We start from the raw sequence: 27,882 nt of genomic DNA on the forward strand, positions 1-27,882 counted from the left end.
AAAAAATTGTAAATGAAAAATCACACCAACCTCTGTGGTGTGGGTTCTGTTACCGTGGAGGGACTAGTTTCATTGGTTTTGTTCCACTGGTTTCGCTCCTTAGAGTGAAGGATGCAAATCAGTAAGTTGATCTGAATGACTGCTTTAATCCTGTAATGAATGATTTCTATCCTGAAGAAAGTGGCCATCCATACGAAATTGGGAGCGACTAAATAGTTTCTGAGTACTCAAACAAAAGGTTCTCAGCTCACTTGAACACTTGAGACCTCTTGTTTTCAAGCTGTTGTGGCAGCATGTGTCCAAACCCCTACAGACTTACTATATTTAATGTCAAATTTATTAGTCATTATAATTTTAGACCTGTAGAGCGTAATCAGGCCTCGATCCCAAAAGCCTTATGGATTGTACCTCTCTGAACAAGGCATACTGACTATCCTTTAGTATTTTCAGTGAAACTGCAGGGATACCGATGGCTGGTGCTTTAACCAACTGTTGAGTGTTCTATACCTCCAGCTGGACAAAGCAGTGCATTTGCTGCATGGCAGTGCTGTAGAAGACAGGCTTCTACTCCTTTACCAGGAGCATGTGGCCTAATTTGCCTATCTTGAATTCACAGTGGTCATCCCTTCCCTCATGGTTATGGGGAAGGGATGACCTTAGCTGCTTTACTGCAGCTAAGGTCTGATCATTGATAGAGGCATTACTATACTGTTTTGTGCACAGGAAAATGGAAGGCAGAGGATTAAATGGAAAAGCAAGCTTTAACTGTGTGGTCGCGAATTTTGAAGCCATCCTGATAACCTTCTCCTACCAACGATGTGGAGATCCAACCTCTTTAGATCCAATTAAAATCAAGACACTGAAAAAGATGCTCTGGACAAGAGTAGAATTCTTGGAACAGAGTTTAATACACTGAATCATATGAACAGCAGGAAAAATACATACAGACATTTAGCAAGAGAATTACATAGCAGAAAGCAAGCAAAGCAAAACCCTGGGGTATACAGCCTTAAGCACAGACAACAGAGCAACACAGAGACGGACAGAGAGTAACAGCAGAGGGGAAAAAAGTGCTGGGGGTGTCCTCTGGTCCTCTAATATACAGGGACCAGTATCCCCGCCCCCTGCTGCTGAGTAACTTTTCCACCCGTCCAAACACAGCTGCAGGGGTCAGATAGCTGCCAAGGTCTTGGCCAAAGGCCAGTCAGGACTCTAACTACCCCTTGCTCTGGCTTATCACAATAAGTCATGACACGGTCAAACATCGCACATTAATCCTAATTATTAAATCTTACACAGCAAGTGGCACAATCTTATAATATATAATCTTATAACTACATAGGTTACATGCTTAAGACACTTCAGTGTAGTTCAAAGTGTGTGTGTGTGTGTGTGTGTGTGTGTGTGTGCGTGTGTGTGTGTGTGTGTGTGTGTGTGTGTGTGTGTGTGTGTGATTATATCGTATGATATTTTATCATGTGTTCAGGATCTCTGTTACAATGTTACTGTTTTGGTTGTGATGCATGAACGACGTTGAGGGTGTATTAGGGAAGGTTAGTTACGGGAGAGTAAATTAATCAGGAGAACTCTCCCCTTACATTAACTGCCCTGTAACTGTACCACCTTAATAAACCTTGGTGAAGTACAATGTCTTGTGTTTAAGACTGTACATGAAAGTTAAAATATATATGTTCAGTGCACATAGATATATAGTGTATATAGTTACATAGTTATACATATCATACAAAAATCCACCACAACTGTCAATAATAAGTTCCAAAAAGTAAATAAGGTAACAGAAGTGCAAAATTATGAAAGGTTTACAGTACTGAAAAGGGAAACACAAGGAGCCAGACAGGTGGAAAGAATCAGGACAATCAGGGTGACACTAAATTAAAAGTTATAATTGGAACTCACCAAGTAAAATAATAAGCAACTGAATATTACCAAAACTAAGACTCATAATCTATAAGAATAATGAAACCATAAAATCAAGGATCCCAAAACACAATGGATAAAAACCAAAACTTTAACAGCATTAAACTTTAAAAATAACTTTTTAAACTGTAAAACAGCAAACCAGAAAATTTTGTGAACAGGAATCTAGGCTAAAAATATTAAGGAAGAATTCATAACAGGAATCAAACACCAAAACAAGGGGTCATGACAGAATGTACCATTAATTTGCTATTAGAAGGTTTATTTATTTATTTATTTAATGTATTTGTAATTTTATTTATTTATTTATTTGCTTCTGTACAACCCTGCAAGAACCTTGAACTTTGGTCTGAGGTCTTTGAGAAACTAAAGGTAACGGTCTGACTCCAAAAGGCAAAGAGTCAGCAGAGTAACCTGAGTCCTCAATACAATAACTAACAAATTGTCCTTCGCGTATTTCTTTCCATTGGACATCAGTTGAGCCTTTGCCACTCACCTGAGTGTAATACTGTCCCAGAATTCAGACTTTCCGTAGCCACAGCAAGGGTGGTGTATTCTGGGGCTGTTGCTGAAGGATCTTTAAACCTGACCATATTTGCAGGGGACAAATCTCTCAGTGCCTTTTTATAGTGGCAGAAGATCAGAAACAGAAAAAAACCTGGAAAACAAATAAGTTTTAGACAGAGTTTAAGTTTCAAAATGTGGTTTATTGGAGATGCATTATTTCACAGTTTTTAAGACACCCCCCCCCCCCACCCCCCCACCCCAATCTTCCTGCAGGTCCACCACCCGCATGAGACATCATAGGGGTCAGGTGCATTGTGTGTCGAGCCAGGAGAGCAAGCCCTGGCGGACCAATTGCCGGCTACCAAGACTGGCATTTGGGGCATGCAATGGCACCTCTATGGCGGGGAAGGAGCCTGAGTTAGTGAGTTTGAGAGGTACCAGCGAGATATAGTCGGGCCCACCTCAACGCACGGCGTGGGCTCTGGAACCAGTCTCCTGGAGAGGGGCTGGACTCTGTCTCAGTCTAGAGTTGTCCCTGGTAAGAGGTGGCAGGCTGGGGTGGGTATTCTAACATCTACTCAGCTTGCTGCCTGCCTGTTAGGGTTTCTCCCAGTGGATAAAAGGGTTTGTTCCCTGAGCCTTTGGGTCGAGGAACAGGTCCTGTGCTTATGCGCCGAGTGGCAGTTCAGAGTACTGAGCCTTCTTGGATTCCCTGGGTGGGGTGCTGGAGGGTGCTCCGCCTGGGGACTATGTTGTCATATTGGGAGACTTCAATGCTCATGTGGGCAACGGCAGTGAGACCTGGAGGGGCGTGACTGGGAGGAACAGCCTCCCGGATCTGAACCCAAGCAGTGTTTTGTTCTTGAATTTCTGTACAAACCACTGTTTGGCTATAACGAACACCATGTTCGAAAATAAGAGTGTCCATAAGTGCAAATGGCACCAGGATGCTCTAGGCTGCAGGCCGATTTTGTAATCACATCACCAGACCTGCAGGGCTGAGCCGTCAAATGATCACCACCCGGCGGTGAGTTGAATCAGATGGCGGGGGAGAACACTGGACAGATGTGGCGCACCTAAAAGTATAGTGAGGGTGTGCTGGGAACACCTAGCAGAGGCCCCAGTCTGCGAGATCTTCAACGCACACCTCGGGAAGGAGCTTCAACAGCATTCTGAGGGAGACTTGGGACATTGAATGCAAATGAACCATGTTCAGCACCTCCATTGCCGAAGCCGCTGCGCTGAGCTACGGCCACAGTGTGGTTGGTGCCTGTCATGGTAGTAACCCCCGAAAGTGATGGTGGACACCAGAGGTGAAGGGATCTACCAAGCTGAAGAAGGAGTCCTGTTGGGCTTGGTTAGCCTGTGGGACTTCTGAGATAGCCGATAAGTACCGACAGGCCAAGCAGAACGCGGCTCGAGCAGTGGCTGAAAAACTTGGGTTTGGAAAGAGTTTGGAGAGGCCAAAGAATTTCAGACTGCCTGGAAATTCTGGCAAACCATCAGGCGACTCAGGAAGGGAAAGCGGTGCTCTACCTGCACTGTGTATAAGGCGGGTGGAGCGCTGCTGACTTCGACTGAAAAAATTGTGGGGCAGGAAGGAATACTTTGAGGACGTCCTCGACCATCCCACTGGCACTTCTTCCGTGAAGGAAGCAGAGTCTGGGGACAAAGGGGATGACCCGCCTATCTCTGGGGGCAAGGTCACAGAGGCAGTTAAACAACTCCTTGGTGGCAGAGCCCCTGGGGTAGATGAGGTCTGCACTGAGTTGATGAAGGCTCTGGATGTTGTAGGGGTGTCCTGTTTGACATGCCTCTACAATGTTGCATGGAAATCAGGGGTGGTATCTCGGGATTGGCAGACCGGGGTGGTGGTTCTCACCTTTAAGAAAGGGAACCGGAGGGTGTGTTCCAATTATAGGGAGATCACACTCCTCAGCCTCCCTGGGAAAGTCTATGCCAGGGTGCTGGAAAGGAGAGTCCGTCCGTTAGTCGAACCTCGGATACAGGAGGAACAATGCAGTTTTCGTCCTGGTCGTGGAACACTGGACCAGCTCTTTACCCTCTCAAGGATACTTGAGGGTGCATGGGAGTTTGCCTTGAAGGTGCATGGGGTCTACATGTGTTTTGTGGACTTGGAGAAGTCATTCGACCGTGTCCCTCGGAGTGGGGGGTGCTCCAGGAGTATGGGGTGTGTGGCCCATTGCTACGGGCCATTTAATCCTTATACAACCGTTGCAAGAGCTTGGTCCGCATAGCAGACAATAAGTCGGACTAGTTCCTGGTGGGTGACGGGCTCTGCCAGGGCTGCTGTTTGTCACCAATTATGTTCATAATTTTTATGGATAGAATTTATAGGCACAGCCAAGTGACGGAAGGCTTTGACTTCGGTGGTTTCAGAATCTCATCTCTGCGTTTTCGCGAATGATGTGGTTCTTTTGGCTTCACCTGGTGATGGCCTCCAGCTCGCACTGGAACGGTTCGCAGCCGAGTGTGAAGCAGTGGGAATGAGAGTTAGCACCTTTAAATCTGAGGCCCTGGTCCTCAGCAGGAAAAGTGCCCACTCTGAGTCGGGGACAAGTTCCTGCCCCAAGTGGAGGAGTTCAAGTATCTTGGGCTACGTTCACACTTAGGGATGGGTACCGTTTATGTCAGAACCGGTGCCTTCTGACATAAACGGTAGTAACCAGACCGAAAAGCAGCGCACATTTCGGTGCTTTATTTCGGTGCTTTTTTTTCCTGAGCTGTGATACACTTCTAGCCAATCATTTTACGTTTCCCAGGATAGTAGGCGGGGCCAGGTACGTACGTTCAGTTAGAGCAGAGCTACAGATTAAAAATGTCCAAGGCGAAGCGGTCAAAAGTCTGGCTGTACTTCACAGCAAAATATGCAAACTCAGCAGCCTGCAACAAGTGCTTTAAGCTGATACTGTGATACTGTCAAAGGAAGTAACACCTCAAATCCGATGAAACACCTGGCGACGCATAGCGTTTTTTTAAAAGCCGAGAAATGCGCCGTATTTGATAGCTTGCTGCGAGACCTCACACTGTGCACGTTGGGTGGGTTGCCAGTTATCGGACCCGGAGCAACATCCCCCAAAAACCCGAAGAATAGAGTCCTGGCCCCTAGCCCTGCCAGTGTAGCAGAAATGATGATGATGATGATGATGATGGCAGCAGCAGCCGTTCTTTTCTGCGTGAGTAGCTAAATGTTGTTTGAGTGTAATTTACGTTGAGTAGGCTAACCACGTTATTACATTAATGCATGTAAGGTGAACTAGCAAACATGATCATAGCTACATGCGGCTGTCCTCTTGTTTGATGGCAGATACTCCCTTCACCCTGGCCAAAAAGGCTAAAATGACCAAAGAAAAAGTGGGAAACAGCTGAACATGAGAGGTTTTTGGACAAAGTTTGTGTTTTTTTTCCATTGTTTAAGCACTGCTTCCAGCCAAGAGTGATACCATATATGCCCCATAGCTGCAGAAAAGGCTAACATTGTTATCTTTTTACAAAAAAAAAACAAAAACAGCTGAACATGAGAGGTTTTTGGACAAAGTTTGTGTTCTCCATTCTTTAAGCACCGGTTCGAGCACCGTTTAAGCACCGGCACCGTTTCAAAAGTACCGATTTGGCACCGGTATCGGATAAAACCTAAACAATACCCATCCCTATTCACACTGCAGGCGTAAGTGCAGCAAATCCAACTTTTTTGACCCTGTGCGACCCATATCCGATCATGGTATGACAGTGTGAACGGCACAAATCCGATATTTTCAAATCATCCGATCTGGGTCACTTTTGTATGTGGTACTGAATCCGATACATACCTGATGTTTTAGAAAGCGACTGCTGTTTGAATGGTCATGTCGCATTAAATCTGTCTTTTATGTCACTGACATAAAACAGACGCCAATTATCAGTGCCGGAGAAGCGCCCGAGAAGACATCGCAAATGCTTCCTGGCCATCCCGTGTAGATGTTAGTGAAACAGTTGGGAAGACAGCGTTGGAGAAACGTGAAAATTTTATTTGTACTGTATAATCTGCAGATTCTGACAGAAATCAGCAACTATCATTTGAAGCACCGCTCCTCTCTAAAACAGCAATAAGAATAATTATTGGGCCATATGTAAATAACAAAATAACTTTATAACTTAAAGCAAAACTGGGAAACATAAAGTCCGAAACCAGTCTTTATATTAAGGGCCAACAGTCAAACAATATTTTTTGGTCTGGATCTAAACAGAGCGCGTTGTGTGTGACATCTTCTTTTGCGCATGCGGGCCGCTTTGAGGGTTCACACTAGAGCGCGTTTGTGGTCACATTTTATTTGTAGTGTGAACAAGCAGACAGAAAAAATTGGATTTGATCAAAAAAATCGGAATTGAGCATTAAGACCTGCAGTGTGAACGTAGCCTTGGAGTCTTATTCATGAGTGACGGGAGAAGGGACGAATTGGTGCTCCAACTCCAGTGATGTGGACCTGTTTGTTGTTTGTTGTGGTTCTTGTTGAGAACCGGTTCCCACTGTTTCAATTCCTTGGAATTGTTTGCCATTTTTGCAAACGATTCCCTTATCAATTCCAGTCGCCCCAAATGACATCACCACGTTGCGGAGCGTCATTTACCTGGCAGGAAACATGGCGCCTTTAAGCGGCTCAAACGCTAAAAAGTTTGGTTATACTTTATGAGAATGGATGACAACAGGGCAACTTGCAATACTTGCAAAGTAGATATTTCATTTAAAGGAGGAAACACTACAAATATGCAAAAGCATTTGCTCACAAAACACACGATAACCTTAAATGAATGTCGTGTTTTTAATTCCGCTCCAGACTCGTGAATCTCAACCCAGCAGCAGCGGTAACGTTTGCACGTCCTCTCCTGTTAATGCGGCAGGTAAATAATCAACTAACAGTGCATATTATGTCTGCCTTATTACAAAACCTGCCATTACTGTGCGCTGCATTTAGGTGACCATGATGAGAAAGACAGAGTCTGGCTGGCGCTCGCTGGCAGTTCTCACTGCAGTCTACCGGTAGCATCTCCTTTCAGGCCAGGATAGACTAATGTCACAGAGCAGTGGCAAACATCTATTTGCCACAGCAGATGCCCTGATTTTCGGTAAGTGAATGTGTTTAATTGTAGGCAGGGACATTACTGCATATTCTTGTGTAATTGCTACAGAATAATTTATGTTATACTTTGTTATTGCTACAGAAGAATATTTATTTTATTATTTTACATTTACAATTTTTTTCCCCGTGGACCCTGTGACACCACATTGCAGAGCCATAGGCTGCATCTCTTAAGATCTCACTGTTGGGTTTGTAAGGCCATGCTACTCCTAAATTTCTATCTTGTTCAAAGAGAAGATATAAAACAAAATTCTAAGCTAATCGACCTTAGTGTTCTCCTTTTTAAAAAAAAGAATCGATAAGAGAATCAATAAAGAACCGAATTGTTAAACAGAATCGAAAATGGAATTGGAATCGTGAAAATCTTATCAATACCCATCCCTACTCAGAATACAGCCGCTTCTCCTCCACATCGAAAGGAGCCAGTTGAGGTGGTTCAGGCATCTGACAGAAGGAATCGATGGATGGATCAATGGGCTTCTTACAACAAGGAAAGGGTGGAACCTAAAAATTTCTTTACCAGTAATTAAGATGTTGTAGAATAAGGAGGGGATGTTTTTCTCATTATCATTTAATATTTTAATATGGCATTATTAGTTCATTAGAAGTATATAACCAGCTTTGCATTAAGCATAAATTGAAGTTTTTGACCTTACATTATTCTTTGCATTACAGTGATGGTGATAACTTTAGTTTGATCTTTTCTTACAGGTACCAGAATAATAACATGATTTTCCATTGCAGATGTAACCATGATCATTCCATACACATTGCAGTTTGTTGCTTATTCTAGAGTTGTGTTTAAGGTAATTAAAGGTTAAAAGCTACAGCCAGCGCGAGTCTGGCTGATCTATGGAGGGCAAAGGCTTTGAGCTTGGAAGGCCGCACGTGCTTACACAGCACTTATAAGATGTTATTCTTGGTGATTTTGTGCTTAGTCATGTTTTAATATGTTTTAAGTAGAAGTAGCTGATCCAGCAATATTCATTTAATATTATATACTTGATTTAGAGCAATACACACTGATGGTCTTAACAAATGAAAGAGTCCTTGTAGCTGCCATGTTGTGTCTTAGCAGGGTACAGACGGTTCCAGGAGACGGGGGCAGTCAGCGTCTGCCCTCGGGAAGGAGACAATGTTATTCTTTGTGTTAAATAAAATTGTCAACATTGATTGTATTACACCTGTCACTACGCATGAGGGGGCGTTCTAATACCCTGATTTCATAAAACTATGGTGATGTGTTTTTTGAGATGAGATCTGAGACTGTCTGCATACAGTGTCCATCTCCCACGTGTGTGATCATTAAATCATCGTTTGACTCAACCCGACCGGACCAGTGTTGTTATTGTGGGTTTTTCCTCTGGTGTCCATCCCCAATATTTTGAACCTTAACAATGTGCTAACACATTTGGTATTTACTATCAAAAGTGTAGCATCACATTGGTCAGTGGATCTGAGGTTTAACAAAAACTCAATTGTTTCTTTTGTGAAATAGAATAATCATGTAACACTTACACAGCAGTGGCAGCACCACCATTATCCCAATACTTGCAGGTCCTAATTGCACTCTTTTGACTGGCTGATTATTGCCATCCCATTTTCCACACACAACTCCATCCTCACACGTGCATACTCGAACCCAGACTCTCTGTGGTTCTGGGCAGGCCTTTCCCTGCTGATCTTTAATCACCAGTTCCACCTCATAGATACCCGGCCACATGAAGTTTTGAGCCCGCAAGATAGCCGCAGTATCTGTCAGAAACCACACAGAGATGTTACACATGTACAGAATGAATACATATTATTCCTGAAATGACAATCTAACAGATTAAATTAAATAGAATTAAATTCATTTGAAATCAGTTTTATTTACATAACACAGCGTGTTTGAAATTCTACAGCAAAGAGCCTACAGTATTAGAGAGAACGCCAGCAATCGGATGATCGCCTATGAGCAGCACATGGTGATGGTGGGGTGGAAGAAAACACAAAAGTTATCATCCCGCTCGTTGGGGGCACATGGGAAGTGAAAAGAGAGTGTAAGGAAGAAATGCTCATCATGGGAAGACCCCCACCCTTTAACAGCACAACATTAGCAATGGTTCAGGGGGACATGATGTAGTCCTAACTATAAACTTTATCAAAAAGAAAAGTTTGAAGGCTAAAAAGTCTAGAAGATCTCTGCTTCCCCAAGCCAAACAGTTAGGTGGTTAGACAACAGAAAGCTGAAAGTTGTCTCACCATTCTACTTTAAGAAATTCTAGTAACAACAAGTAAACTTGCAGTCTGAGAGTAAAGTCATCTGTTAGGTTAATATGATGCTGTTAGGTGATAGGGTCTAAATAGACCCTATCACCTAATAGCGAAATATTCAAGACCTATGTGAGAAAGATTTGAAAAAAAAATCTGGATTTAACAGGGAGCTGATGAAAAGAAGCTAATACAGGAGAAACATTATCTCTCTTTCCAATATTGCTAGTGTTCTTACTGCAGTTTTTCACTGACTGAAGGCTTTTCAGCAAGCTTTTAGACCAACCTGATAATAAGGAATTATTATCTGAGCAAGCAAGGTAAACAGTGCTTACCAAGTGAAATCTAAAAACAGACACCAACTAACACCAGCCAAAGTAAAGATAATCTCTCCTTATATATCAATAGGCATTCTTTGTGATAAAGCTTCTATCATCATTCTATCATCAGCAGGAGGATAGCTAATCAGGGCTAAGTTACTCTGGCCCACATCAGCTACATGGATTTCTTCTTTTTTTTGCAACTATTTTCAACAGGACTCTAAGGTAGAGAATGCTACGCATACAATTTGCAGGTCATTGAGCAAAATGGGGATTTGAGAAGGCACATGTACTGTAGTTCATGATAGGAAATATGTCACTCTGTAAAATAGTGTACGCTTAACAAGACCAACTAGTGGGACACCATTGTGCATTAAATCAGAACAGGACAAAACACAAAGAGGAAGTGCAGAATACCACAACTTTTTGGTAGTCCACTGGAGATCGACAAGTTTACTGGTAGTATAACCTCTTATTTGTAAAATAAAAAAAACTGAAGTAAATTTGCTTTACAAAATGTGGAAAACAGAAATATAAGTTGATAAACTAAATTCCAACATATCATGCATTTATACTGAACAAAAATATAAACGCAACACTTTTGTTTTTGCTCCCATTCCCCATGGGATGGACGTAGAGACCTAAAATTCATTCCAGATACACAATATAACCATCCCTCCCAAACAGTGGTCACAAATCAGTCCAAATGTGTGGTAGTGGGCACATCTGCTATATTGAGATAATCCATCCCACCTCACAGGTGTGCCACATCAGGATGCTGATCTGACATCATGAGTAGTGCACAGGTGTACCTCAGACTGCCCACAACAAAAGGCCACCCTGGAATGTGCAGTTTTTTGCACTATTGGGGGTCTGGGGACCCAGAACCGGTCAGTATCTGGTGTGACCACCATTTGCCTCATGCAGTGCAACACATCGTCGCATGGAGTCTATGAGATTGTCAATTGTGGCCTGTGGAATGTTGGTCCACTCCACTTCAATGGCTGTGCGAGGTTGTTGGATATTCGTGCGAACTGGTACACGCTGTCGTATACGCCGGTCAAGCACATCCCGAACATGCTCAATGGGTGACATGTCCGGTGAGCATGCTGGCCATGCAAGAACTGGGACATTCTCAGCTGCCATCTGCCCTGAACAATGTGAACCATGATTCATCCGTGAAGCGCACACCTCTCCAACGTGCCAGACGCCATCGAATGTGAGCATTTGCCCACACAAGTCTGTTACGGCGACGAGCTGGAGTCAGGTCAAGACCCCGATGAGGACGACGGGCATGCAGTTGAGCGTCCCTGAGACGGTTTCTGACAGTTTGTGCAGAAATTGTTTGGTTGTGCAAACCAATTGTTCCAGCAGCTGTCTGGGTGGCTGGTCTCAGACGATCTTGGAGGTGAACCTGCTGGATGTGGAGGTCCTGGGCTGGTGTGGTTACACGAGGTCTGCGGTTGTGAGGCTGGTTGGATGTGCTGCCATATTCTCTGAAACGCCTGTGGAGACGGCTTATGGTTGAGAAATGAACATTCAATGCACGGGCGACAGATCTGGTTGACATTCCTGCTGTCAGCATGCCAATTGCACGCTCCCTCATTGCTTGTGGCATCTGTGGCATTTTGCTGTGAGACAAAACTGCACATTCCAGGGTGGCCTTTTGTTGTGGGCAGTCTGAGGTACACCTGTGCACTACTCATGATGTCAGATCAGCATCCTGATGTGGCACACCTGTGAGGTGGGATGGATTATCTCAATATAGCAGATGTGCCCACTACCACACATTTGGACTGATTTGTGACCACCGTTTGGGAGGGATGGTTATATTGTGTATCTGGAATGAATTTTAGGTCTCTACGTCCATCCCATGGGGAATGGGAGCAAAAACAAAAGTGTTGCGTTTATATTTTTGTTCAGTGTATGTATATATTTATTATATTTTTCTATTGTATTTATTCTATTGTATATTTAACTAGATACATTTGAAATGATTGGAAGTAATTTCCTCACCATTTAGATTCTCCATGTGCCATTTCCCTTTAGTATTTTCTGGGATAATCTCAAACTTAAAAGGAGGTCCATTAGGATATGCATCCTCATTGTTAGCATTCACAATAACAGAATTCTCAGTGGTGCACATAGTCTTGATGTCACTGGTCACGATAGGGCAGTGGTCATTAAAATTTTCCAACTGGATGGCTATGGTACCAGTAGCTGTTTTAGCAGGTGTTTCTGTGATGTAAAAACAGAAATAATAATATATAATTCATCACTTTTTTTTTCTTTTTTTTGGTTTTTCCTTTCTTCAGAGGGAGGCTAATGGCATTCATTCTGTACCTTTTGTAATGCAGAGTACTTTGGCAAAATATGTCCCATTGACCAGGTATGAAGACTCCCTGTCAGGTATCCTGTTGAGTTTGATCTCAGCTGTCTCTGGGTCAATAGTCAACCAGTTATCTGGGTCTGAGCCTTTGGCATACCTACATCAGAGATAGGCCACAAACCAGTTATTATTGTACTTAGGAAGAGAAGATAACATGTAATTCTTGTTTCATGTGTATGCACTGACCTGACATTCTCAGCCAGTTCTCCAGTATCTTGATCTATTGCAGGATTGCTAGCAACAACATCTGTAATGTTGAAGGAGGTGTCTTTCTTGGAGATGGCTATAGCTTTGACTTTGGGATCAAAATGTGGCCCCTCAGGCTGGTTCTTTACATTGATTTTGATGGGATAGATTTTATATTCTCCCCCCCATTGCCAAAATGATCCTCCAGAAAAAGGTGGGGCCTTGTTCCTTACAGTTAACCCCAATACAAAGTTCTTCACATTCTCATAATCCACAGGCTGTGAAATGGCAGACATAAAGAATAAAACTGAAATAGTGGATCGTGTAAATAAAAGTATGTCATGTATTATGAGTGTATATGTCCTCATGTAAGGGGCATCCTGCCAGCATTTAATAAATGCATCTCACAATAGACTGCATAACATAAATTTCTTTGAAATTTTGTCTGCTGTACCTTATCAAGCATTAAGATGCCCTTGTTGGTGTTGGGGTCTGTTTTAATGCTGAAATACCCGCCTTCATTGCCTCTGACAATATTAAAGACAGCTTTCCAGTTGTCTGTGGCCTTCAGATCTAGGTCCTCTGCTTGGATCCTCATCACCTCCACACCTTGTATGTTCCCCTCAATGCTTCCTTCATACTGCAGTGGAACACTTAAAAGTTATTTCAACATTTTTTATGACACTTAATGTGTTATTTCCTGAAATCATCTAAAAAGGCCTTTGGAAGCATATTCTAACACATTGAACACAAAGTATTCAATTCAATTTAATTTTATTTATATAGCACCAAATCACAACATAAGTCGCCTCAAGGCGCTTCATAGATACAGAGAAAAACCCAACAATCATATGACCCCCTATGAGCAAACACTTTGGCAACAGTGGGAAGGAAAAACTCCCTTTTAACAGGAAGAAACCTCCGGCAGAACCAGGCTCAGGGAGGGGCGGCCATCTGCTGCGACCGGTTGGGGTGAGAGAAGGAAGACAGGATAAAAGACATGCTGTGGAAGAGAGACAGAGGTTAATAACAGATATGATTCAATGCAGAGAGGTCTGTTAATACATAGTGAGTGAGAAAGGTGACTAGAAAGGAAAAACTCAGTGCATCATGGGAATCCCCCGGCAGCCTATGTCTATTGCAGCATAACTAAGGGAGGATTCAGGGTCACCTGGTCCAGCCCTAACTATATGCTTTAGCAAAAAGGAAAGTTTCAAGCCTAATCTTAAAAGTAGAGATAGTGTCTGTCTCCCGAATCCAAACTGGAAGCTGGTTCCACAGAAGAGGGGCCTGAAAACTGAAGGCTCTGCCTCCCATTCTACTTTTAAATACTCTAGGAACAACAAGTAGGCCTGCAGAGCGAGAGCGAAGTGCTCTAATAGGGTGATATGGTACTACAAGGTCATTAAGATAAGATGGGGCCTGATTATTTAAGACCTTGTATGTGAGGAGCAGGATTTTGAATTCAATTCTGGATTTAACAGGAAGCCAATGAAGGGAAGCCAAAACAGGAGAAAGATGCTCTCTCTTTCTAGTCCCTGTCAGGACTCTTGCTGCAGCATCTTGGATTAGCTGAAGGCTTTTCAGGGAGTTTTTCGGACATCCTGATAATAATGAATTACAGTAGTCCAGCCTGGAAATAATAAATGCATGAACTAGTTTTTCAGCGTCACTCTGAGACAGGATATTTTTAACTTTAGAGATGTTGTGCCAATGGAAGAAAGCAGTCTTACATATTTGTTTAATATGTGCGTTGAAGGACATGTCCTGGTCAAAAATGACTCCAAGGTTCCTCACAGCATTACTGGAGGCCAAGGTAATGCCATCCAGAGTAAGAATCTGGTTAGATACCATATTTCTAAGCTTTTCAGGGCAGAGTACAATAACCTCAGTTTTATCTGAATTAAGAAGCAGAAAGTTAGCGGCCATCCAGGTCTTTATGTCTTTAAGACATTCCTGCAGTTTAACTCATTGGTGTATATCATGTTAATATAGAGGACTGTGAGGAAGAGAAGTACCTGCTCTTTTTCAAGAGTGGGAAGGTTGTTGTTCACATCACGGATGTTTATAGTAACATTGCCTGTTCCAGTGTTTCCTTCTGGTAAACCTTTTAGGTCTTGGCCTCTTACAGTCAGAATGTACTGACCACATTTCTGAAATCAGAAGATTGTATGCTGTATATTACAAGACCATAAGAGCAACTGAAGAAATGTGTGGGCTGTCCAAAGTTAGACTCTCAGACAAATTTGTAAAAGGGACACATTGGGGTGAATTCACTGTTATGGTTGTGGTTTGCTGATCAAAAGGTTAAGCATTAACGTTACAGTCCCATATACTGCTGCAGTTAAGCTCATTGTCTATCATCAACAGAGTTGCATATTATTGCTGACCCTGCACATTAACTTGAGTGGCTTGTGATACTTAATTTAGTTTTAGTTAGCTAGTTACTTTTGCTCTAACACCTTGTTGAATGAAAGAGATGCATTACATTTTTTTAATCTAATCATACCTCTCTCTCCAGAAGAGGCTTTTTAACAAAGATGGAACCATCATCTCTGTTAATGTAAAACATATCGTCAGGTGGATTCTGATTAATGATGGTGTAGGAAATCACAGAACGTAAAGACCATGGTTCATCAGCATCAGTTGCTGTTACTTTCATCACAAAACTACCTGAAAAACAGCATGAAATGAAACAGTCATAAAACCTAAAACAAGCAAAAAGAATGGCATTAAATGGCATTGTTTGTTTTCTTGTGATGTAAAACAATGACTTACTTTCCACTAGAGCTTTAACTTGTAAAAGTTTAAGTCATCTGTAACACTATTTACTCAATATACTGGCAAAACTTTTAGAGGCTTTTATAGATTCTTACAAATATAAACTTAACTATATAAGAATTCAGACACATTTGTTAACTACAGACTGCATTTAACCTTACATGATAACTCAATGTTTTTTATGCTATCACCTTTAGCAGGTCATTGTAAAAATTTGATCACCCTGCAAATACAAAGCCACAATGCTTTGTAACGTTGGGTTGTGTTGTGTGGTTGAGAAGAGGCGGCAAAACACCTAGCAGGCTAGGCGGAAGGATACACACCCACACTGGTATCAGTAATCCACGGTGGTTCTTTAATACGCATTCTTCAGCAACCGTATAAAAGCCCGGCTGAACGGCTGCGGCTCAACAACAAAATGCCCAGCGTTCATACAACCCAAGCGTTGCAAACAAAACAAAAAAAAGGGTCTCAAAAAGAAAACATAAGTCCGTCCCTCATTAAGCACGAGCGTGAAGGCACGTGTCCTCATAATCACAGAGAGAGAAAACGAGAGAGCAGTGGCACACACTGATGACACCATCAACCCTCGACTTGGGTGTCTTAAAGGGACACCACACCATAACGGCTGTTACATATTCCCCCCCGGTTAAACAAAGGCTGTCCCCAGCCGAACACAGCAAAGGTACAGTTCAAACTTAACCAGCCTCCATACATGGTCAGCAGGATAAGACGTCAAAACCAAAATAGGGGAATGTACAGTCCAAAATTGACAAACTGGCATACATGACAGTGTCCCACATGGTGAATGCCCATTCAAATAAATGTCAAAGAAAGAAAATAAGCTTAGGACAGCCAGGACAATGACAGAATGAAATTCCCTCTTATTGTTACATTGCGTTTCCACCGTTTTCCCAAAAATTACAACAGTAAGCATGAACATATCACCACAACATGAAAACAGTGCCAACATGAATCGTAGAAAACTCAAACAACGGTCCTGTGACAACAGCAGACCACATGAAACACATCAGAAAGCAAACAAGGTCACTTTATGTTAAATCTGTCAGTATGAAAAGGGTTGGTCCACCTATTGACCGACCAGTCAGCGGTGACCCTAGGAACTCGTCTTGGTCTGAGGTCATAAGAACCTCTAACAGCACACCCATCGGCAGCAGGAGGTGAACTGTTAACCTCTGTCTCCAGAGCAACGTCAGCAGTCTCTTGGAAAGAGTTCTGGTCCACGACAAGCGGGGCAGCGTCAGCACAGTCAAAGCCAGTCTCAGCAGGGGCGTTGCTAAAGACCGTGGGAGTTGCGTCAACCGCGTCACAGTCAATGCGGCCCGGGACTGAAAGAGCAGGAGGCAAACTGCTGTCCGGGACACTGAGATCCAAAGCTGCTGTAGCATTTAGCTTCGCACGCTGGCTAGACAAAGCCGAGTCCCAGGTATGGAATGGTTGCATGTTCGCAACATGAAAAACTCCCACTCTCTCCCCAGTGTCCACTGTGGTGAGAGAGTAATTCACATCCGACATCCTTTTGGAGATGCGGTAGGGACCCGTGTAAAGCGGGGCCAACTTAGCAGAAAAGTTGGACGATGCGTCTGATTTTGGGTGTGACTTTACCCTGACGAGGTCCCCAACTTCATAAGAAACCGTGCGACGTCTCAGATCATAGTAGCGCTTTTGCCTTTCATGACTCTCTCCGAGCACCACGCGAGCATGTTCATGAGCATCCCGAAGCGAAGCTCTCAGGTTATCTGAGTGGGGCGTTTCCGGGTCGCTCAGTCCCTCCCAGGAGGGTTGAGTGACAAGGTCCAAGGGCGTGTCCAACTCTCGCCCATACAGCATCATGGACGGGCTCAAGCCTGTGCTCTCATGAGGCGCAGTGCGCAGTGCAAAACAGATCTGGGGAAGATACTTGTCCCAAGAGGTGTGTTTATCCCCAACATAGGCTCGAATGGCCGTTTTCAAAGTGCGATTTACACGCTCAGTTGCATTCGTTTGAGGATGGTATGCAGTTGTTAGTCTGTGTTCAGTCCCAAGAGTCAACAAAACATGCTCAAAGAGGTCACTGACGAAAGGCGTTCCCCTATCAGAAATAAGGTGGGAGGGAGAACCATGTCGGGCAAAAATGTCAGTAATGAACTTGTTCGCAGCAACTTGAGCAGTGGCTTCTCTCACAGCACTCACCTCGACCCATTTTGAGAAATAGTCCACAAAAACAAGGATATAAGCATTCCCCCTTTGTGTGCGGGGCAGTGGGCCAACATAGTCCACCCCTGCGTACTCCAGTGGTCTTTGTGGCTGGATAGGGACCATAAGGCCTCCTGTTTTTCTTTGACTCGGCTTAGTGGTTTGACACGAACAACATGAGACCACATACTTTTTCACGTCAGAGTTCATGTGTGGCCAGAAGAATCTGAGACGCAAGCGTGCCAGCGTTTTTGCAATGCCCAGGTGTCCAGCTGTGGGATGATCGTGGTAATATTTGAGCAGATAACCACGGAGGGCAGTAGGAGCAAACAGTTTAAGCTGCTTGAGTGGGTGGAGACCACACTTTGTCTTTGGGTCGAGGAAATAGAGGAGACTGTCATGGACAACGTACTGTTCCAGATCTTGATTATTCTCCCCCGTTTGTTGGTCAGTTTCCAGTTGATTGAGCAACGGGCCTGTGACTGGGTCCTCAAGCTGCAGCTGACGAACATGCGGGCGGTCCGAAACAATCACAGAAGGTAGAGCACGAAGGTCCATGCTCCCAATCACGGCATAGGGAGGGAGAAGATCAATGGGGGCATCCACATCTGGTAGAGGATTACGGGAAAGGGCATCGGGCACCTTATTACGTTCTCCAGGTTTGTGGATGATGCTGAAGTCAAAGTCTTGAAGGCGCAGAGACCACCGAGCAAGCCTGCCAGAGGGATTCGGTCGAGACATCAACCACTTGAGGCTGCTGTGGTCGGTGTAAATGGTTACGTGCAAGCCTTCGACATAGGGTCGGAAATGTTCCAAGGCCCAGATCACGGCCAGACACTCCTTCTCTGGAGTTGAGTAGGGCTTTTCCGATTTGTGCATAGCCCGGCTAGCAAATGCTACAGCAACGTCTTTGTCATCCTCATCTTTTTGCATTAATGCTGCCCCAAGACCAGCATCGCATGCATCAGTGTGAATGAAGAATGGACGCGAAAAATCTGGGAACCTGAGGACCGGCGCTGAGGTTATTGAATGTTTCAGAAAGTCCACAGCTGCCTGGCACTTGTCATCCCAGTGAAACTGCACGTCCTTTTTAGTGAGGGCGAAGAGTGGCTCTGCATGGTGGGCATAGTCCTGCACAAAGCGGCGATAGTAGCCAGTCAGGCCAAGGAACTGTCGCACCTGCTTTGTTGTGGTCGGCACTCTGAAGTCAGTCACAGCTCTCACCTTGTCAGGGTCAGGATGAATGCCAGCCGGCGTAACCCGATAACCAAGGAAGGTGAGTTCTGAAAGGCAGAATTGGCATTTGCTCAGCTTTAAAGAGAGGCCAGCAGACTGAAGCCTACCAAGGACCTCTTTTAAGTCAAGCAGGTGTTGCTCAAAGGTCGGTGATGCGACAACAATGTCATCTAGATACACCGCGCAGGACTTATAAATCAGGCCAGCTAGAACATTGTTCATAAGCCGCTGAAAAGTCGCAGGGGCGTTACACAGGCCGAAAGGAAGGACTCTGAACTGAAACAGGCCACAGTGCGTGATAAAAGCAGTCTTTGGTTTAGCTTCTTCAGCAATGGGGACCTGCCAGTAACCTCGAGCAAGGTCTAGTGTTGTGAGAAATTTCCCTCTCGACAGAAAGTCAAGTGATTCATCCACCCGCGGGAGTGGGTAAGAATCCTTCACGGTCAGCTGATTCAGACCACGGAAGTCAACACAGAACCGTGGTTCGCGGGGGGGTTTGTTCACAATGACCACGGGGGCTGCCCATGGTCCTGATGCAGGTTCGATGATGTTATCCTGTAGCATTTTTTTCACTTGCTCTTCTATGATTTGCTTTTTAGCTGGTGAGGTGCGGTATGGTGGCAAGTTAACAGGCTTTGCATCCCCAGTTACGATGACATGTTCTGCCAGAGAAGTGCGACCAAGGTGGCCATCAAACAGGTCACCAAAACTATTTAACAACTCCAACAGTTCTTCCCGTTCCTCAGAATCCAAGTTAGCTTCTCCAGCCTTATCATGGAGCTGCGGGGTGTTCTGCAGGGTCATAGTTCCACACTCAAGATCAGCTTCCACAAAGCCATTTTCACAGAGTTCATCAAGACATGGGGGATTATCATCCATAATTACAGTTCTTGTTGGGACATGTATTGTCAGTGAAGTGCGAGTCATGAAGTCCATCCCAAGAACAAAGGGGGATGACAGGTCCTGCACTATCAGAAACCGCTGATAGACTCGCTTGCCCATAAATCCAATGGTCAGCCAGGTTATTCCTAATGGACTGCAGTTGGTGCCATTGGCCAGTCTTATTGGAGGAGAATCCCCCGAATTCTCTAATGACTGGTTTCGGTGTCTCTCAGATAATAGGTCTGCATTTACTGCTGAAAGAGATGCCCCTGTATCTAGTGTGGCATCCAGAGCCGCCCCATTAAAGTTCACTTTAACTCTGAGAGGGGTGTTCCACGATGCTTGCGAAGTTCCATCTTCAACGTGATTGAGCACTGGTGGCACACTTTGATTTGACAAAGACGATGAGGGCTGAGTTATTGGTTGGGGGGAGGGTTGCCCCTGTGAAACACTCTCCCCCCCCTGAAGTTTCCCGGCCTCCTGCCCGTTGCTCTCGTCTCCCTGACCCCGCCAGTTTCATCTGGATCCGCAGGCTGAGTTACTGGATGTTGGTCAGGAGACAGCGTTTGGGGAAGCTCCGGAGCCATCCTGGGAGAGTGTCGAGCTCCCTGAAAATCAGTGGAACAGTTAGGGCACGTACGAGAGGTAACACCAGGCATGGCACATTTGAAACAGCGGGGTCCTCCCTCAGTTCTGTTTTTCGGCTGAGCTCGGGAGGGCCGTGAAAGGTTAGTGCCAAGAACAGAATGCAGCTCGTGGGCACGCAGCACTAGATCAATTACTGACTTTACAGGCGTTCCGTACAGTGCTACTCTGTACTTCTCCACTGCGTGGTTACAGATGAGCTCAATTTGCTCCAGTTCAGATGGTGGGTTCCTCAGTCTCCTAAATTCACTGAGCATGTGGGCAACAAACGTTGGCAGAGGTTCTTCGGGGTGCTGGAAACAGTCCAGGATGCCTCTCAAAATCTGCTCCTGGTTGTCAGCAGGCAAGAAGACGGTTCTGAAAAGTTCACAAAACTTAGCCCATGTAGATACGTGAGGAATGAGCACATTAGACCACTTTCTTGGTTCCTTAGCTAGGAAGTGTGGCAGCTCTCTGAGGATTTGGGCGTCTGTTAGGTCTAAGGAGGTTTTATAAGCAGCAACAGACTGCAGCCATTCTTCTGGGTGAAGGCTGCCATCATTAGCGAACACCTTGGGCTCCAATTTGGCTTGGTGCAATGCCGCAGCAAGGACTCTGGTTGTATTAATTAGCTCCAGTGAATCTGAGTGGGATTGGGACAAGGCTCTGGTGGGCTGCGTGGGGCCAGGTGTTGAGATAGATTGTTGCGTTTCCCTGGTTGGCAGGCCTGGCACATATGGGGTAGAGGAGGCCTGAGGAAAAGGGTGAGTAATCTGGGCAGCTGGCACTTTTGGGACTGGTCGTTTTTGTTGAGTCCACTGCTCCAGAATATTCCTCTGGAGGTCCAAAGAGTCATGAAGACACTGCTGAAGCATATCAACCTCTGCTTGCAGACTTTGCACTTTATGCCCAAGGTCAGCAGTACTATGTCTGGCAGTAAGTCGGTTGGGGTGTAACATAAAGTCTATATCATCACACATGTCATTCAAGTCAGGATGAGTAGCCATAATACACACTTATCAAAGACCCAAATCTATACAAGGTAGCAGTTAAGCAGAAATCAACTTCAGTTCTGGTCACACAAAAGTATATGAAACATGTGAATTCTGAAGTTTAGCTACACATGTCTTATCTGACTTTGAAACGTGGAGGTGGAAGGAGCAAACACCCTGGATCAAAAGCATTTAGGTGTAAAATAGATCCAAACTTACGAGTAACTGAGTATGAGCAACACCTTTTCAAGTCAGATGCACTTAAAACAGCATTTCAATAAGGACAGTTAAGCCAGTGAGAATCAATAGCAAATCAGTTTGAAATATAGACAGCGTTCTTTTTTTTTTTTAAATACACTCACTACATCAGTTCGGCGATTTTCCAGAGGACACCAGACTTGTCCAGTCCTGACGCGGTATAGAGGTTTGTCCCGTGGAAAAGTTCCCACTTGCAGAGACCGTACGAACGAAGCAAAGTCTGCAGCGTGAGCTCAGCTGGCGAGGAAGAAAAAAAAAATCCGGTGCGCTTTACTCCGCTTACATGTACGTCAGAAACTATGAAGAAACGGCATCCATCTCGCGTCCAAGTAGCGTGAATCCACGTTAATCCAAAAATGTCGCAGTAAAGGCGTTCGGCAGATGACGATAATACATCCCGAAAACAGCGCTGCGGCGGCTTCACTCGTTGCCGTAGAAACACACTTCCGTGATCCGGCGAATCGGACGTCCGCGTCGAGGCCAGCCTGGTCTGTCTCCGCGAAGTATGGCAGGCTACTACTAGCTCTACTTTGCCGCTATGTACCTTTCAGTGTATCAATCATCCGCTGCTCGAAGATACTGCATACTGAGGTCCAAGAGAAGATGTTCGGGCGCCATTTTGTAACGTTGGGTTGTGTTGTGTGGTTGAGAAGAGGCGGCAAAACACCTAGCAGGCTAGGCGGAAGGATACACACCCACACTGGTATCAGTAATCCACGGTGGTTCTTTAATACGCATTCTTCAGCAACCGTATAAAAGCCCGGCTGAACGGCTGCGGCTCAACAACAAAATGCCCAGCGTTCATACAACCCAAGCGCTGCAAACAAAACAAAAAAAAGGGTCTCGAAAAGAAAACATAAGTCCGTCCCTCGTTAAGCACGAGCGTGAAGGCACGTGTCCTCATAATCACAGATGTCGTGTCCAAATTCATGGGCTACATTCTCCCGAGGACCCGGCCTTCGCGGTCTACGTGGGCCGGGTCCTCAGAAGATCGGGTAGGCCGGAAGTAAACGGCCGTGAAATTGGACGGTCTAGCCTTCTGATTAGCGTCACCGCTGTCTCGGTGGAGTTTAATAAACTCAGCCGTCTGCTCCTTGCTGTCTAAAATATAACAGGACACTGGAGTAAACTCTCGGCCATCTCACACTTCTGTTTAATCAGTTTTCTGTTTGACGTTTAGTCAGCTGTGTAAAAACCAAGGAGGAACCCACCCGGGGGATTAATAAAGTTTTATTTTATCTAATCTAATAACTTTAATCTCAGCCAAACCGATTTACTCACGAACAAACAAAACACTGAAAAAAAGCCCAACAATAACATTTTTAGGTTGTCTAAGTGACTTATATATTACGTTTGTCACGGCCGGGCGGGTTACACACAGTAATTCGGCGTGCCCGTGTGGCGTGTTGGCTAGACCCAAGCGCGGCGAAGGCTAGCGGTGGGTTTGGAGCAGGCACGCAGTTATTCTAGTAACGATCAGTGCACGAAGCGTGGCTTCGGAACGGTCGTTACCGACAGAGAGCGAGCGGAGCCGGGAAGAGAAAAAGGATTGAAGGGATAATCACTCACGGTTGCTGAATCAGGCGGAGACTGACGTCGGCAGAGTTTCGGAGCTCCTGACACGAAGAGAATGATGTCTGGCGTCTCTCTTTTAACCCCGGCCCCGTGATCAGCTGATCACAGCTGATCACCGGCTGACAACGTTTAACCCGAGCAGCGAAAGTCCGCGGTGATCTGAAAATGATGTGCCGGGAGTTGTGCCATTCTCGGCCGCATCAGTAACCCTCGAGCTCCCGGCTAGCTATCGAGCTGGTGGGTAGCAGACGTCTCCGAAAACGTCGAAGCACTTTAGCAAAGATGCGATATCTTGATAAACCGAGCAGATATTTGATGTTTACACAGGTACTTTCTCGCCTGAAAATATGTTAAAAGTTTATTTTGTGACCCAGAAAGATTAATAAGAGTAATTTTAAAACTTAGTAGCGGCCGCCATTAGCCGGAAACTGGAGCTTGGCTGGGCCGCGCTATGAATTCTGGGATATGGTGGGCCACGAAGGACACACCCGACCCATCCTTCAAATTCGGAAAAAGGAGCACGCATTTGTCGGCTGCATTCGGAGGGGTCTACGAATTTGGACAGCCTTCGGCGCGTCGCTGTGACGTAATCGGTCTACAAATGCGGCCTCAGGAGAATGCAGCCCATGAATTTGGACACGACAAGAGAGAGAAAACGAGAGAGCAGTGGCACACACTGATGACACCATCAACCCTCGACTTGGGTGTCTTAAAGGGACACCACACCATAACGGCTGTTACAGCTTTCTTTAATTCATTAAGAAATCATGTAGTATTACATCTCCATACATTTATTTGGGATTTATATCACTGACCTTCGGGACTGAGCTCATCAACTTCACCAGGCTTTATTTGCCCAAACACTGGAGCATTGTCATTCTCATCTGCAATCCGGTAACGGTACCAATCCCTTTCTTCTGCAATTGTGCCATTAGCGAACTTAATTACAAGCGTTAGCTGAAACGTGGAAGAAAACAACTTAAACTATCTTGTCTTTCTCATCTATCCTATCATAACCTAAAACAAAAAAGTGTCTGTAGTAGGGGTTTCTACCACCAGCGAAACTGCAGTTTATATCCAGTGTTGGGTGTAATGCGCTACTAAGTAACGCGTTACTGTAATTAAATTACTTTTCCACTGAAAAAGTAGAGTAACTAATTACTGTTCATTTTAAGGTATTTTAATTACAGTTACTTACAATGTACTTGCGTTACATTGTAAAATAATTAAACTCGCTGAATATCATTATTTAATTTCAATAATTTATCTTCTAAACGTAGAAGTAAACTCTGCCGCTTTAACATTGCTGTAGTGCAGCTGCACGTCATTTCGCGCCAGTTTGCTGCATAGTCGTATTCTAAAGCGGAAGATGTCGGACTCGGCTGAAGCGTGTGGCTGTTTTATGAAATGGACATATTCCCGTCTCTTCACTTTTCTGAAACAAGCAGACAAGAACATTACAGTAATATGTAAGCTATGTCCTGGGGAGAAAAAACTATCGGCCGCTGTTAATAGCATGAGTAATCTACTGAAGCGCCTGACATGAGAGCATAGACGAACACTTCTGAGTGATCCTTGTTCATCATCCATGGATAACACCGCGGCAACTCCTGCTAAGCAGGCAAAACTTGATTTTACTTCAGCAGCACAGAAAGCGTCTGAAGGTGAGCTTAAAAAAATGATTGCAGGCTACATTGTGGAAGCGATGCTACCGCTGCGTACTGTAGAGTCACCGTCTTTAAAAAAATTATTTATTATTTAAAGAGTTTAGTTTCTATTGTTTGTCCACTCAAGGTTTATAGGGATTTTAAGAAGCATTTAGTTAAATTACTTATTTAATAATTAAGTTACTTCTCTGACACAGTAATTAGATAAGTATTTTAAATACAATATTGACTAAGTAATTAGTAATTAATTACTTTTTTAAAGTAACTTACCCAACACTGTTTATATCCATGTCTTTTCAGACTCATAGAACAAATGTAGTGTATGTAGACTTTGAAGGAGCTGCTTTGGTGAGCATCAAATATTAGTGAAACCAACTATGAGACTAAATGTGAGATATGGTCATATATGAGACACATGAGACAAGTTATGGAGTGGATCAATGGTCAGTTAAAAAATTGCAGAATATTGTGATGGCATAGTGAACTTTACCTTTTAACATTTCAATATAACTTGACCCTATCCTGTTTTTTTTTTTTTATCGTGTCATCAGAATAAAAACAATGTATTGAATGTAATACATATTTAGGATTTCACACATTTAACACATGAAGGAAAAAGTGTTAAATCTTATGAATGCAATAACAAGGTACAATAGAAGAGAATCACTAACATAATAATAGGGGATGAATTCCCTGTCGAGAACTTGGGTCAAACGGATGTCTCCAGTATGAGGGTCGCTCACAAACACATTGAAGGGGTACTTGTCTGCCCCAACACCTGTCAGGGAGTATGTAACATTTTCATATTCTGAGTAAACCTGAAACACACAGAATAGCACATAGATAAATGCTTCAGGGTTGGTAGACCACCATCTATTTGTCCATCTAATGGCTATTAAACATTATTTGTTTTTGAAAATCAAAAAGTTAGTACAGTCAATCAGTTCATGGCAGCTAACTAGAAAAAAAAAGAAAAGAAAAAATGGCACACCACATTTTCCAATTATTATTGCAGTTTCACAAATCTCACCTATGGCCAGCTGAGCTCTGAAACCTGACACAAAGAAGGCACTTGTTGATACAAGGAACTGAAATGACCGTCCCCTATAGGGTATCTAGACTCTCTCTTAGATATAGAGCGAGGAGCTCGGTCATTTAGGAAGGGCGCAGAGAAGAAGAAGAACTTCAAAATGACTTTTTTCATATATAGTACAATATGGTAATTACTTACTACAATGAGCTGCTTAGTTAGTCAAAAAATTAAAGTTGGGAAACAGTAACTTACTTTGTCAATGTAGTCTAAATTAGTGTAATCTCTATTTTCCATCAGGATCTGAGGGAAAATGCACATTCTTCGCTTTTTAAGTGACCTGTCTTCAGAGTTGGCCATCAGCACAGCGACAGCCTGCAGCTGTAACAAAACAGATGTTTGTATGAAGAATTTCTTAACGGAATCTCAGCTACATACAGTTAACTGGTTTATTAATTATCTCTCATCATGGGAGAAATCTTTTTTTTCTTTTCAGTTTTCTTATTCATTATTAGATGAATTCCTTTTAAATATGATGCCAGCAGCATTTTTCAAAAACGTCGTGACAGGAACATAATCACAATTCACTACCTTTAACGATCAGCAAGTGTTTTAATCAAAGACATTTGGTCAGGACAAGCAAGGCAAGCAGTGACTGCTTTATTTAAGTGTCACCTAAAATTTAATAACAGGTTAACAGTCATGTATGCTGACTGTAAGCAGAGCATGAAAAACTGGTTTTATTGATGATAGCTCAAAAGTCGGTTGCAGGTCTGCACATCAAAGATCAACATGAATGTTTGCATACAGCCTGTCCCCACTTCCTCTTTTGTAAGGAATTCATTCCTCACCTGCTTTTCTCCACATAATTTGAGACAGTCGGTCAATGTAATGGACATTCAAAGAAATAGAGCTGAATGCTGACGTCATGATGACTTCAAAGGGCAAGTTAGTGAAAAGCACTAAACACACAAAGTTAGTGTATTTTTAGTTAAATAATTTAGCTTCATGCTTGAATTTAAAACACTGCTTGAAAATTTGACTACAGCAGACCTTGAACAAACAGGTTCAGACATGCTGACCGCATTGTTCATTTATTCATTACCTGTAGTAGACATCCAGAAATATTAATATCTTCTATTCTATCCTAATCTATTAATTCTTTTTGTAATTAATACTATTTCAATTAAAACCTGACATAGTCCCACAATGTTAAAATACTGGCCTGAATTATTGTTTCAACCAGCTCGTGAACAATTTTATTTTTTCTCTAAAAGTTGCAGCGAGTGAGCTGTTGCAGCTTCAGTTACTGCAGTCTTTAAAGTACTAGTACACATTCTCACAGAAACAGAAAAACAGCTTTTGTTCTGAGGTGTTAGTTAGTCTTAACTACACTGTTAACTACACCACTCAGTTCAGTGGCCTGTGAAAACCAACATACAGCTGTTATATGTGGATTAGAAAAAAGTAGTTTAAATAATATTATTGTTATGGAGTGCAGATCGAGCAGGGTTTGACCCCTGAGAGTCAGGAGCAGAGCAGGCCATCGAAACATAGCAAGTGAAAACTCGACCTAACTCGGTTTACTCAATGACGGAATTTTACAACGGCTCCACAAAATTAAAGTGTTAACAAAGAGTCATTTGTTAACTAAATATTAATAAGTTAAAAGGAGGTTACAGCAACTATGTTAAAGAAGCTATGTATACAGCTATGAGTGCTAAAAAAAAAAAAAAGAACCTCCACAAACGTGTTAAAACTCCACGCCAGTGTGCAGCAGCTCAGAAGAACATAAGAGGACTCACTACAAACAGCAGCAGCACAAACATCGGTGCAGAAACCCGAATCATGGCTGGAGGAAACAATCCGGATCAAAGAAACTGTAGCGTGACTTCTTGCATGGATGACTG

The 27,882-nt window shown here is 43.7% G+C and overlaps 1 protein-coding gene across 1 annotated transcript; it reads right to left on the minus strand.

Annotated features, from left to right (window-relative positions):
- Positions 1-877: 877 nt before the first annotated feature.
- LOC146547205 (desmoglein-2.1-like) lies at positions 878-27,882 on the minus strand. Its single transcript, XM_085264247.1, has 12 exons — positions 27,778-27,882; positions 26,228-26,353; positions 25,614-25,760; positions 24,091-24,232; positions 15,241-15,404; positions 14,750-14,884; positions 13,186-13,371; positions 12,732-13,009; positions 12,500-12,642; positions 12,173-12,394; positions 9,102-9,338; positions 878-2,596 (listed from the first exon to the last, which is right to left on the minus strand). The coding sequence occupies exons 1-12, from the start codon at positions 27,820-27,822 to the stop codon at positions 2,412-2,414; spliced, it is 2,010 nt and encodes a 669-aa protein (XP_085120373.1). The 5' UTR covers positions 27,823-27,882; the 3' UTR covers positions 878-2,411.

The sequence above is a fragment of the Mchenga conophoros genome, linkage group LG23 (genome assembly GCF_057382185.1).
Source record: "Mchenga conophoros isolate Kocher_MC1m ecotype Shallow Benthic linkage group LG23, M_conophoros_male_GT1.1, whole genome shotgun sequence".
NCBI lineage: Eukaryota > Metazoa > Chordata > Actinopteri > Cichliformes > Cichlidae > Mchenga > Mchenga conophoros.